This window comes from Platichthys flesus, chromosome 8 (assembly GCF_949316205.1).
Source record: "Platichthys flesus chromosome 8, fPlaFle2.1, whole genome shotgun sequence".
In the NCBI taxonomy this organism is placed as follows: Eukaryota; Metazoa; Chordata; class Actinopteri; order Pleuronectiformes; family Pleuronectidae; genus Platichthys; species Platichthys flesus.
In genome coordinates this window covers 19,533,783-19,546,852 of record NC_084952.1, presented here as the reverse complement: position 1 = coordinate 19,546,852, position 13,070 = coordinate 19,533,783, and the positions used below count along the sequence as shown (strand labels likewise).

Here is a 13,070-nt window from a genome sequence, read left to right as displayed (position 1 = left end):
CAATTTAATCGAATGCCCATCCCTAATACTAACTGTGCAAAGAGAGGAATCACCTGTGGACGGTAACAGGCTCATCTCAAGGTAAATGCTCTTAGTACAGTCGTACAGTACGTATGTTTGCGTTCGACTCATTTCTAGTTTGCATTCTTGTTCACTGGAGCAGAAATGTCTCCTGGAAAATGAAGTCTCACTAGCCTCTTGGCCGTTTGTGTGACTGGCACTACTGTGCATTGAAGTCCCACTGGCTTTCTCCTATCCACTCAAATGAACGAAATGCACTGAAAAAGGTTTATTGAGGATTAAATCTGCACCCAATAGCAGTGACAGGATGTCCAGTTTCGATATTTGAGGCTGATTTCACATAAATCCTGTAATGTAACATCAGTAAACTGATTACTGCCTCCCGCTGTTCAGCCTGTGATCCTCTGTTCCAATAAATCACACAAAAGAAAAGATATATTATGAGAGAGCCCAAGTTTTTATGGATAGAGTGCTCATTTACTGCTGCTGATTGTGTTTAACTGTTATAAGCTGTGTTTTGTTGTTTTCTTTTTCTTATTAAAAGACCATATATTTTCCTAAGGCTGATAAGATGGTGAATTTTCAAATCTAGCTTAGGACTGGTTTGTAACACAGTTCAAGAACAGACGAACTGAGTTATTTGACTTATGACTTCCTCCCGACCCGGTTCAGAGGAAATTGGGGGTGCTACAATTGTTAGCTACTGTAAAATTAATTAAAATGATCATCTTTCAGTAATAATTTATGAAAGTCGGAATGATATGGTGGAACAAGAGAATAGATCATGGCACTCGCTCAACCCTCCTTTTTCAGTACAGCACAGTCTATCTCGGACAACTCAGGCTTATTTTACAACATGATTATGATTACAGATAATATAAATACTGATTAACCGTTGAGTCAAACAGAGGAGGTACAAATCTGTCCTCCAAGCTGAAATGTACAGTATGTGCTGGTTTCCAGGAGACACATGGAAGATAAATGTTTGACACTAATGTAGACAGTCAGTAGACCTTAGTGAATGAGGTTAATAAAGGTATTGACGTCCTGGGCCACTGTGAGGAAGGACTACGACCCTGAATACAGCAGAATAAATCGTCACATGCACCTTGAGCTATGTTACCCTCTGTAATGAGTTCTCTAAGCATGTTCTCATCGTTAAGGGATAGTTCATCGTAAAATTTAAATTAACTCATTATCTGCTCACCACTGTGCCGATGGAAAGATGGGTGAGTCGTACTTGAGTCCACAAAACAGGTAAACACTATTGCAGCCATATCAAATACACGTGAAGTAACTGGGGGACCCAAACGAAACGCTGTCATTTACAAAAAATTGTTTGCCTAAATGACCAATACTGGAAGTAGCGATTCTTCCATGCAGGTGCAGTGTAAAAGGTGAGCGTGGCTCCAGAGGAGGATATCAGAGGATATTTAAGATATAAACGTGTAAATTGCGCCAAATTTCAATGTCAGGGCGTACAGACACTTAAATGACACCAGAGGAGCAGTATGGAGGAAATTATATTTTTCTTTTTACGTTTGAAGAATCAATCAGAAGTTACTTCAATTGTTTTGGATTTGGCTGCAACGCTGTTGACCCCTGAGACTCCTAAAGAGTTTTTGTGGACTCAAGCAATTCACACACCCCTCAATCGCATAGTAGCGAATAGATAATGACTGAATTAACTATCCGTATATAAATGAAATGGGTAAATGTTTTCAAAAATCCTGAGAGCTATATGAACATAACCTGCCAAATGGTTTATATAAAATAAATTCTGAAATTGTGCATAATTAACTGGCAATACAGTGATATTTTACATACATTTCATCCACAAATAGATATTGATATTGCTTATATCTGTGTGACATTGTTTTCTAAAATCTATTAAAAACCCAGTAATGAGCTCCAGCATTACGCTGACTGATGTGTTACTTTTGACTGACCCATTTTAGTAGATCTCACATCCATCGTCCTGGGTCCTGAGTAATTCAGAGCTTTTAAAAACAAATCATATATTTGTAAGCTGTGTTAAAAGACCCAGGTATTCAAGAGGAATGTTATGGAGTCTCACATACTTGATGGAGAAAATGGAAAGTACTGAGAGTTGGATTAAATGTAATCTTGATTCTGGTCTTTTTTTATATATAAATATATAAACTGGCAGAAGGGTGATCAGGTGGTGTTGACAGTTTTTTTTCTGTGTAGGCACCGAAGGCTCTCTCCCACAAGTCAAAGACATGCTAGTTGGACTTAGGTTAATCGTAAACTCTAAATGGACTGTAGGAAGGGTTTGACTCTGTATGTTGGCCCTGTGATGCTCTGATGACCTGTCCAGGGTGTACCCTGCCTCTTGCCCAAAGTCAGCTGGGATTGGAAGAATAGTTTATTTTTAGTCTACAGGCTAAAAAGGAGCATGTCATGTACTTTTACTTTAAAGCCACATTATTTATTTCTGATGTAAATTAGAAAATGGTTATAGTATGCTATAATTTTAGAGCTTTGGTCCTATGCAGCACCAAATCTACAATAGTTTACCCAAATAGAAATTTGACCACATCAGTCTTAAGAGTTGTTCGATTTGTAACTTAATTGAGAACAAGACTAATAAAATAACGTTTATATCTTGATGGGTGTTGACAGGGAATGCTTAAATATCATTGAATATGTTAGAATCGGGCAAAGTATTAAATATCCACATCTTCCCAATTAATGAGCACAAGTCTCCTTCGGAAAATACAAATACAAACTAATTCTGTGCGGTTCAAGATGTGCACACACTGAGGCATAAAAAGATGCCGGCATGAACATACTGTCTCATAAATACAAAACTATCAGCCGCACACCTATAATAGTTCCAAGATAACATCCAGGAAGGCAGAGGAGGACATCTGGAAGACAGATGAAAATACTCTACTTGTCACCATCAAAGATCTCCACAACAAAAGCGAGATAAAGATAGCCCACCTTTGTGAGCCAAAGATAGCCTGCTTTATAGAACCAAAGGCATGTTTTAACCCATTACTTGCCCAAAATATATCTGCGTTGAGTATTTTTCACTGTTTCAGTCAAACTATGTGTTGTGTTTAGATGCACATTAAACAGCCATAGTGTTTTACTGATCAACATTCATGTGAAACAGATTTCATGAGTTCATTGCCTAGATCAAAAGCAATCAGAAGGCGAGAGTGCACCCAGAGTGACGGTTGAAAATGTCATTTTACAACTTTGTGAATATCAGGCAGTAACTGACTGCATGCCAAAACCCTACATTCTGGCACAGCAGGGATACTTATGGAGAGGAATGCCAAAGATGAAAACAGCTTTCCAAGAAAAGAGTCTGATGCCTCAGATTAATCAAAACAGTCGTTTTTCAGATATTTTATCTGGACTTACAACTGACAAGTTGCTGGCAAAAACATTTATAATTATTTCATTCTGAATTTGATGTCTAAACTAATCCTGTGGAAATAAAAATCATAACTGAAAACAGAGAGAGCAGCAGTCAAATCCATCTTGTCTGAAGCAGGCACTTTGCTGAGGCACTGTGGAAGGTGTGTGCAGCAGCAGCAGCAGCCGCATGAGTGTGTGGGTGGTGTGTGCTATATATCTGCATGTGTGAGTGTGTGTGTGTGTGTGTGTGTGCGTGCATGTGTGCTAAAGCAGGGTTATACAAAGACTTCTCTCATTCACAAACTGAGCCATGTGGCACCAGCCTTGTCCCTTTAAGAAGCATGTGTCTGACTTTTCTACTAAGGCTGACTGCTGGAAAAGATGAGTGCTGATACATTATTAACAAGCGAGGACACACACATATACACTCTCTCTCACACACGCTACATAACTGAAGGACATGTACGAGAGTCACGCAGTCGTGAGTAAGCTGAAGCACAGAGTGCAGTAAAGTAGACATACACACGCGTCAACAAGCAAAGTTGATCAGTATAATGTTGGGAGAACATAAACGAACAATCAAACACACACACCAACACACACATCCATATATATATATATATATATATATATATATATACATAGAGGCAGCAGAGGAGAGAAATCCTCAGCCTTCTGTTATTCAGTGTGCATAATTTATAGCAGCTCCAGATCTCCCAGCTAATGACAGCACACTGGGGCATCTGCAGCACAGCAGCAACAGCAACAGCTAACTGGCATGGTTCTGTGTGTGTGTGTGTCGGTGTTAGTGTGTGTGTGTGTGTGTGTGTTGTGTATGTGTACAGAGGTATAATGCTTTGAGGAGACAAGGACAGTGAGAGAGACAAAAGGAGGCAGGAACACGAGAGAGACACACGGAAATAGACACAGATAACGCCACAAAGAGGGGAAAAGGATGAGACGGACAAGTCAGATACCTTTTGCCACACACACATACACACACACAATAAGAGTCTCGGCTGATTCAACCAGTAAATCTCCCTGGATGCACATGTCAACATAAAGTATGTTCATAAGTCTAAGTCTCACCTCTGCTCTGGTTTAAAGGGATAGTACACCCAAAAATAAAAAAAACTCACTCATTGTCTACCCACCATCAGGCCTGAGTCTACACTGCTCAGACTGGGTGGGCAATTAGAAATTTGTGTAGTGCACTTAGTGTTGAGAATTTTTCCAAGTTTTAAAGAATGCATCACAGTAGAAAAGTCTACTAAGCCATGGTACATAATAATTATTGATATTGTGGTAATGTTTAAGAATTTAAATAGTAGTGCATTAAATGTCTATTAACAGTGAATGATAACTTTACGCCGAGCACTATTTGACCAAGTACGTTAACTTTATACAGAGTGAGCAGTGATAAACGCTAGCAATCTGTCAAATGCTAAATACTGTAGGTAGCTGTGCTTGCTAGCTATTTATCTAGTAAAATAAAACAACTACCAGAAACAACAACATAGAAGAACACTAATAAGAATACTAATAGACTGTCAAATGCTTTGCATGCAGACTGAAAACAGGGAACAGCCTCTTTCATACCTATACTATCCATCTAGGGCGGGGTATCGCCACTGATTTACCAAATTGATACGACTCCAATGCACAAGGTCTTGATTCGATTTCAACCTCCAATTCGATTCAATATCGATATTTCATGGTAAATTACCAATTTTGCTTGGGTATGAAAGACATGTTCAGCAACCTAAAGATGCTTTGTTTAAAATAAGTTGACCTGTCATGAAAAAAAACTTTGTTGGGAAAATCTTAGATTTTTTTTCAACATTTCATTCCACTGTGATATAATAGTAATATTATAGCATGAAAATAATAACCCCCCATAAAAAGCAATTGACTTTAATTCTTAAGAATATATATATATATATATATAAATAGAGAGAGATATACAATAAGAAAATGGACTCTCTGGCTCTGTAAACACAAATTGCTTAAAAAATGAATACTTAACGTTTGGCTAAAGTCAGGTTGGGCTGCCAAGCACAGATTGGCGCCACCGTACCAAGTTAGAAAGCTAGTAGCGGACAATGCTGCAATTACTCAATAAAGATCATTTTTAATGATGCAGGTGAAGTGTTTGAGTCCACAAAACACTTTTGGAGTCTAAAGGGTAAACAGCGTTGCAGCCAAATCCAATACAGTTGAGGTAACTAGTTAACACAGAGTCAGCGAGCCAGGGTTATCCAAATTCAACTCTAAACAAATTTGCACCATGTTTTTAGCCTTAATATCCTTATCCTAGTTACTGCTTACAAGTTCTGGTGAAACTTACAAATTCTCGTGAGATGAGATGAGGAAGCTACAGACACATTTAGGCTAAAAACATGGCCTTTACAGTGAAATAAATAAATATTTTATGTATCTTTATTTCTACATGAATATGTTGAGTATTTTGATCATTGAACTGCCCTTGCATCAAGTTGGTACCTGAGCCCAGGAATATCAGTCTGCATTTGGAGCTGCAAGAGACAGTGGTCTGAGAGGAGGATGTAAACAGATGCAGTCCCCTTTTCAAGTTATATCATTGAAATTTCCTTGTACGAGCATTAAATTGACATCGCTCAGCCCTATCGCAGAGAGGAAGCTGGGAAATCTACAGCCCCTACAGAGAAGTTACTTCTCTACAACCTACCCTGACCACGGTTCACTACAGACCTGAATGTGGTGACACCACAGAAAACCATAATGAAAGAGTGACTTCACCGGAATGGCTTAACGATTTATTCAAGGGTGTGGCCGAGGATATGTTTCCTGTTGTTTTTATGTGTTGCCCCTGGGCAAAGAAAATCTCCTAATTCTGGGATTTGGAGATCAATGCCACAGTGGTTCTGCCCTCCAGCTGCTGTACACACCAACGTAAGGCTGAGCTGAGAGACAGCAGTGCACGCTCCGAGAAGTTATACTGCTGATGTTTCACACACATGCAAACAAAGTATTATGTTATTGCGTCAATCTAGTTTCACATGCATGTGCGACCCATAATTACACTCCGCATACAAAGAGTACTTAACAGATTTAGCAGGCAATCTCATATTTAAGTGCATCTATTCTCTTTTAGCAAAAACAAGCATTGAGCATTGTGAGGGTTCTGAGATCAATGTCATAGACAGTAATGACCTTAAATGGTAATTTCAAAGATACAGTTCCATAATTTTGGAAGTATGCTCCTTCACTTTCTTTCAGAAAGTGAGACAATATTGATACCCGTCTTATTTGAATACCAGTGCTGACAAGACATGGTTAGCCTAGGTTGGCATTTAATCATGAAACGGAGGTCTACACAAAGCTGGACAAAGTGAATAAGCATGCCATCCCACAAAGCAAACAAATAAAACAATCTATTTTTCTCACTGACGGCTCATTATAACAGAAATCTGTCCGTCTTTCTGTCTATCTGTGGAACGCATATGTATCATAAGAAATGTTCATCTTTTCGACTTCACACTTGTTGATATCCCAAGAGAGTGCTGTGTCAAATTTGGTGCTCGCACTCATCAATGTGTGACGACAATCGCATATTCAAGGCAACGACAACCGATTCTGCAGTTCGAGGTACTTCATATTGAGTCGAGCTTCACCGCATTTTGAAATAACAGGTGAACATCTCTTTGTGCAGCAGTGGCGGTGAAGATTCAGGCTCAATTACTGCAGGTCACTTTTACAGTTTCAGAGAGAAAGCTGCAACCAGCATAACCACAGGCCAAGCAAAGAGCCCTTTCCGAAGCAGAATAAATGTCATAAACAAACTGTTGACAGAATATAAGGGTTGCACAAAGGAGATACAGTCTAACAATCCGTGAGCTTTAGAGCGGTTAAACGGTAAGTTTTTGAACTCTTGACTTTGAGCTAGGAAATCCCCATTGCTTTCAGTCTTCATGCTGAGTAAGGCGAACCACCTTACATTGTTAGCCTGCAGCCAGTTCCAGTCTGATACAGGATTGATGCTGATCATCCAAAACTCACTTGGGGGGAAAAAATCCTAATATGTTGAGCTATTTTTGTAATGCTGCTAGAGAAACCTGCACAAAGAGCAGGATAATTTTAAATTAGAGGGAGGTAGCACAAGAGTATTTTGCCGAATAGCAGTAAATCCATTTTTAGGCTTTCTAGATACAATAAAACTATCCTAGAACTCAATGAGGGGAAAAAAGGCCCCGGCTATTACTGGAAGTTTTACAGTATGCGTTAGGGCGGCCTCTATTCCTAATCTCAAAGCTAAAGATCGATTACTCCCTCTTTCTCTCTATGTCTGTGTTTCTCTCATGCTCTGTGTGGCTGGCGACTGACAGGCGGCCGGGCATAAGTTGAACTACATGTTTCAGCTACAGTCACCTACAGCAGAACAGAGAGAGAGCGAGGGAGAAAGAGAGCATGAGAGCTGAAGTATGCAGCACGACACACAGCATCAGTGACAGGAGCATGTTAGGGCATCAGATAAAGTTATTTTAGGAAGAAACTGTCAAATGTGTCTCAAAAGGCATCTCAGCAATGATCAGAGAACACTTAAGTTATGCTGGGATGTAAGATTTTTTTACTTTTTAACAGAGAAGAAGAAGAGGAAGAAGAAGAAGAAGAAGAAGAAGAAGAAGAAGAAGAAGAAGAAGAAGAAGAAGAAGAAGAAGAAGAAGAAGAAGAAGAAGAAGAAGAAGAAGAAGAAGAAGAAGAAAAAGAAGAAGAAGAAGAAGAAGACTTTATTTTCTTATCCTTTAAGTATGTTTGAGCAGTCAACACACTTTGATTACATCCGTATTACTACGTTTTTGTTTGAAAACAGCTTTTTTTCAGTATTCTTGTAGATCCCAGAACTCTCTGGTCTCACAGGCTGCAGTTGGGGCGCAGATCAGCTGTGTGTCGGTTTGTTCACACGTGCGTGCTACTGGCGGTGGAGCTGCTGGTTTACCTGCTGCATTTCCTCCAAACACAAGTCACTTATGTACTTAAATAAACACCAGGACTATACGGTATGAAGACATGCATCTTCCCTAACCCGTTCTTTTGATATCAAAGCCCCGTCAGAATAAATAAATGGATTGAAAAAGCGAAACGCTGGAGTGCTTTTACTTTGAGATGTGTCAGAAATAGGTTTGTGACATAGACAGTTAAACATTGTGGTTCACATCTGAATGATGTAGTATTAACATTCTCTCAGAGTTAAACGGGAAGGGAGTATTGAGGGAATGCAGTGAAAGCCAGTTGAGCTCAGTAGATAAATACTACTCAACTCTTATCAGCTTGAATGCTGGTTAAGACATAACTACTTCATTGCTTTACCTAAATCACATCTGATGAGATGCATCAGCTGCCATTAAATATGCCCCACAAGAGCTGAGTCTTGTGTTGTGGTCAGAGGCGTGGGTTGGGGGATGGAGCTATGGAGCAGCTACGGCCAACTCAATAACATAAACAGAAAGAGGGAACCTGGCCACTCTCACCATTTAATCAACATTGGCTTTGCTTTTGGAAGATGGAAACTAGCTCTGCTATCTTTTATAGTGTGAAAAAGATTAACTGTCTCATAATTTCACTCATAGCAGCAGGTCTGTTGCTATGACTGTAGCTTAATGTAAATATCAATATTTACCAGGAAAAAGTCTTTATTAAATCTCAAGACAGTGAATAATTTGTTGTCTAAAACAGTCTCAAACAGCAACAATACGTAGCTTTATTGTCTGTGTCACTGTGAACAATGCTGATTTCATTCGGCCCAGAAACATAAAGAAAAGATCTTCATCAGAAATTTAGCAGGTCAGACGGGTTGGTTGACAAACTATAGCAGCTTCTCTTTAGTTGCTTATACCAATTCAAATGAACACTTAACAAATCTAGTAAAACTGACTAGCTAATGGTAGCGTCAGTAAAGCTATACTAATTTTTTACCAGAATAAACAAAGGAAGTGGTAATAATAATAGTGGGTCATAGATAGTGACCGTGGACCATAGATCCTGACGGTGGATCTTGAAACAAACATTGTTATAGTGTATCGTGATCATAGTGGAAGTTGATCGTGGATCGTGATGATTGATTGTGGATCGTGATCATGGATCATGATCATGGACAGTGGTGATGGATCGTAATGGCGGATCATGATCATGGTGGAAGCTGATTGTGGATCGTGGTGGTGGATTATGCATCGTTGTGGTGGAACCTCCATTTCAATTGTGATTGCTGCTCCCTTAATTTCTATGAAACATTTTCCTATTTATGAATAATTTAAACATTGACACACCTTTTCCTTGTGCTAAAAGGTGTTTCTTCTAATCGATGCCGTAAAGATTGTAATCGTAGCATCTATTGCACTCCTGTCAGTCCTGGGATAGGGATCCCTCACATCTGGCTCTCGCTGAGGATTCTACATTCCCTGCGTATGGGCTATACAAATACGATTTAATTGATTGATTAAATAATCTCTTAAGGGGCTACTACTTCCTACTTTAAATTATAAGTTCAAAATGTTGGGATTTATATATACCAGTAAGTAGAAAGCAAATTGTGAAATAAAGCCAGATAAGTTTGAAAAGCTCTGCTGGGTTGTGCATGAAGAAAGTTTAACATCAGCCACATAGCTTTAAGCAACACTTAAATTACATTTTGCTTTTGACAAAATGTAATTTTGGGGTGGGTTTTCCAACAGCTTGGATGTGATTGGCTGGCTGTGTTGAATTTGGTATTCAATTGGCTCGGCTCAGGGTGTGTGTCTGCTGACACACCTCTTGCCAGCCAATCTGTGTGCTGCAGTTACTGTTGCCTGAAATTGAACTCTTCACTGGCCAGGATTCCTACTAGGTCATTGCTCATTCACTCAGACTGTATCCACACAATGAGAAGAGACAGAGAGTAAGTGACAGCTCAGCAGGAGTCTTGGGTCATAGACAGTTACAGGGGGTTGGTTGTTTTAAACGACTTTACTGAACATGTATGTGTGTGACATGTTCTAAACATACAAGTCAATACATTAAGCTGAAGAGAGCTAAAATGCTTTTTTATTCGTTTGCTTTTGTTACTAAAACCTACTAAACCTACTCAACTTCAGCATAGTAGAACCACATGAAGAAAAGTATTAATTTGGGAGAAGTGTTACTTTAACAGCATGACTATATCTGGACATTACATTAGATTAGACATTGTCTTAAAGGAGGAGACAATGGTGTTATCATGATGCTGTGGGCATTTCAGAGGCCTCTGGTTGCCACGTAACATGTTAAGCCGGATTCTGAAGTGTCTAATTAGGTTGTGTTTCTCCCTGCATCTCTGTGTGTGAGAGATGTGAATGTGGAATAAATCCGTTCAGATTGCGGGTATCTCCTCTGCTGAACTCGTATCCCTGCCTGGTAAATGTGTTTTAAACAGTAGCCTGATTGCGACAGCACTGTCATAAATAAATGACTTGCTCATTTTAGCATGTCACAGAGGTATAAATAGATCGCATTGGTAGCTCAAATGCTGGATGAGCCCTTTGCTAAGATGTCTGAGTTGTTTCTTCAAAAGATTTGATGCTCTCTTAACACTGTTGACTCTCAGGTGGAAATTATGTTGATTTGAAATGTTCAAAAATTAAATATGAGCTTTGGGCTTTTATTATCACATAGTTTCAATGGGTTTTTCTCCTCACATTTTTTTTACAAACAGGATAAACTCCAGTTGTTTGACTGGGAGGCTATTGAATTATAGTTTATACATGAGAAATGCATTGACACAGTTAAAATCTCATCATTCTCTCGTCTGTGCAGCAGAGGAAACTTGTATTTTCTGTATTTCTTCACCCAGGCGCTTCAAACACCGTAGGAGATGCTGCAAATTAAGTTACATTGTCTTGAAAGCAGTGAAACATTTGAAATGCTGGAGAGGATGTGGATATTAGTGGCCAAAATGTCAGCATTGTCATTTTGAGAGTAAAGTAAGAGATCTGGGAACCTTTGCAATTAGCTGATTAAATAATGAACAATGTGCATGAATCACAGTTTCCAAGCGCATTGTTCATATGAGGAGTTGTCCCTGATTCTGAAAGACCTTTGGAAAGAAAAGAGGTCAGGTCAGGTCTTTTTCGCTGTCAGGAAAGAAGGGAATACATAAAGACGGTACTTTGACCTGTCCAGCTGCTGCATACTCTCATCTCGGAGAATTGTGTAATATTGAGGCGACACAGGAGTTTCTGGTGTAGGCAAGAACAAAAGTTTGAGAGATCCATGATGGAAATTGGCAACAAGTCGGGAGATTTGAACTATTACCCCCACCCACAGACTGTCACTGCAGTCAACACTGGTACTTTCAAGGTACAGTAAAAAATCGGATAAAAAAGCAACAGCACATCTGACATCTGATACTGACTGTCACATTATGGACTAACCCTCTCATTTTCTCTGTGACACACACACACACACACATACACACGGGAACAGCTGCCTGGAGCTTCGCCTGTGTTCCACCTTACGTCTCCACATGCAGGCTCCCTCTGTGTAATGATGTGATCATGCAGATCTTGCTGGAATCTAGGCTACAGTGGAGTTTCACCGGTGCCGGAAGCTTGTCAGGTCATCAGGGGGAACCTGCTGTAGCTTAACCTCTACTTTAACTTAGATTTAACATATTCCGCTCTCTCTCTCCTCCTCCTCACACACTTCCATTCACACGACATGCACACACACATTTTCTGCCACGCTTCTCATTTCATTATGGGTGACCGGGTTATGGAGGAGGTGTCAATCGCTCGCGCGCATGCATATGTGTATGCACGCTGCCACACTGTATAGACTACACACATGCACGCGCAGCCAGAGAGCAGTGGCTGTCTCCTTACACCACCATGGAAGCTCCAGTGGCCCTTATAGTGCGGTGTGAGTGTATGGCAGGTATCACGGAGAAGCCTTAAACTTACCGCAGTCCTCGCACAACACTCTGTCCACATCCTTCTTCGGCTCCGGCTCGCTGGCGTCCACAGGGGCGTACGATGCCTTGAATACCAAGGGCTCGGCGGTCGGGTCCATGAAAAATATATATCTGTGGTCCTTCTCCACTGTGGTGCACGGGGCCTCGGAACCGAAGTCCCCGACGGTCACGAGCTGCTCCCTCTCGAGGCCGCCGCTGTTGACGGGCCACACGTCCAGCACTTTGACATTCACACTGTAGGGCTCCCGGGAGGAGACGTTCTCCGGGGAGGAGCGCACCTCGCCCTCGATGACCACGGTTGATCGGTACGCCTGGTCCTGGAGGGAGTTGAGACTCGGGGCGTAACAGGCGAAGGAGACCCCGATGACCAGCATGGAGAAATGTACTGGATCAAGCCTCATGCCGTCAGCCTGTGCTGTGCTGCAGTGCTGCTGGGCGGCGGAGCGAGCTGGAAGAGAGAGACGGCGGCGAACGGGCTCCGGCAGAGCAGGCAGGGCAGAGCGGCAGACCTTGTGGAAGTGTCCATGCCATCTGTGTCTGCCGCTGCTTTCCCCATACGGCTGCTGGCCTCGGATGGGGGGGACACACCAGCCTAGGAACCGGAAACGGCACGCTTCTGCATGCTTAAAAATGTGAATGCTGCATTCTCCTTCACCAACCACCCTCCCCCTCGTATCTCCCCTTTTCCTGAAAG

General features: G+C 41.0%; 1 protein-coding gene across 1 annotated transcript in view; it reads right to left on the bottom strand.

The window, feature by feature from the left end:
• LOC133958357 (pro-neuregulin-2, membrane-bound isoform-like) overlaps positions 1 to 13,070 on the bottom strand; it is a 49,176-nt gene extending 36,106 nt beyond the window's left edge. Inside the window, exon 1 of the mRNA XM_062393103.1 lies at positions 12,366 to 13,070. Within this exon, the coding sequence (XP_062249087.1) occupies positions 12,366 to 12,777 (412 nt within the window). The 5' untranslated portion in view covers positions 12,778 to 13,070. The remainder of the gene's footprint in view (positions 1 to 12,365) is intronic.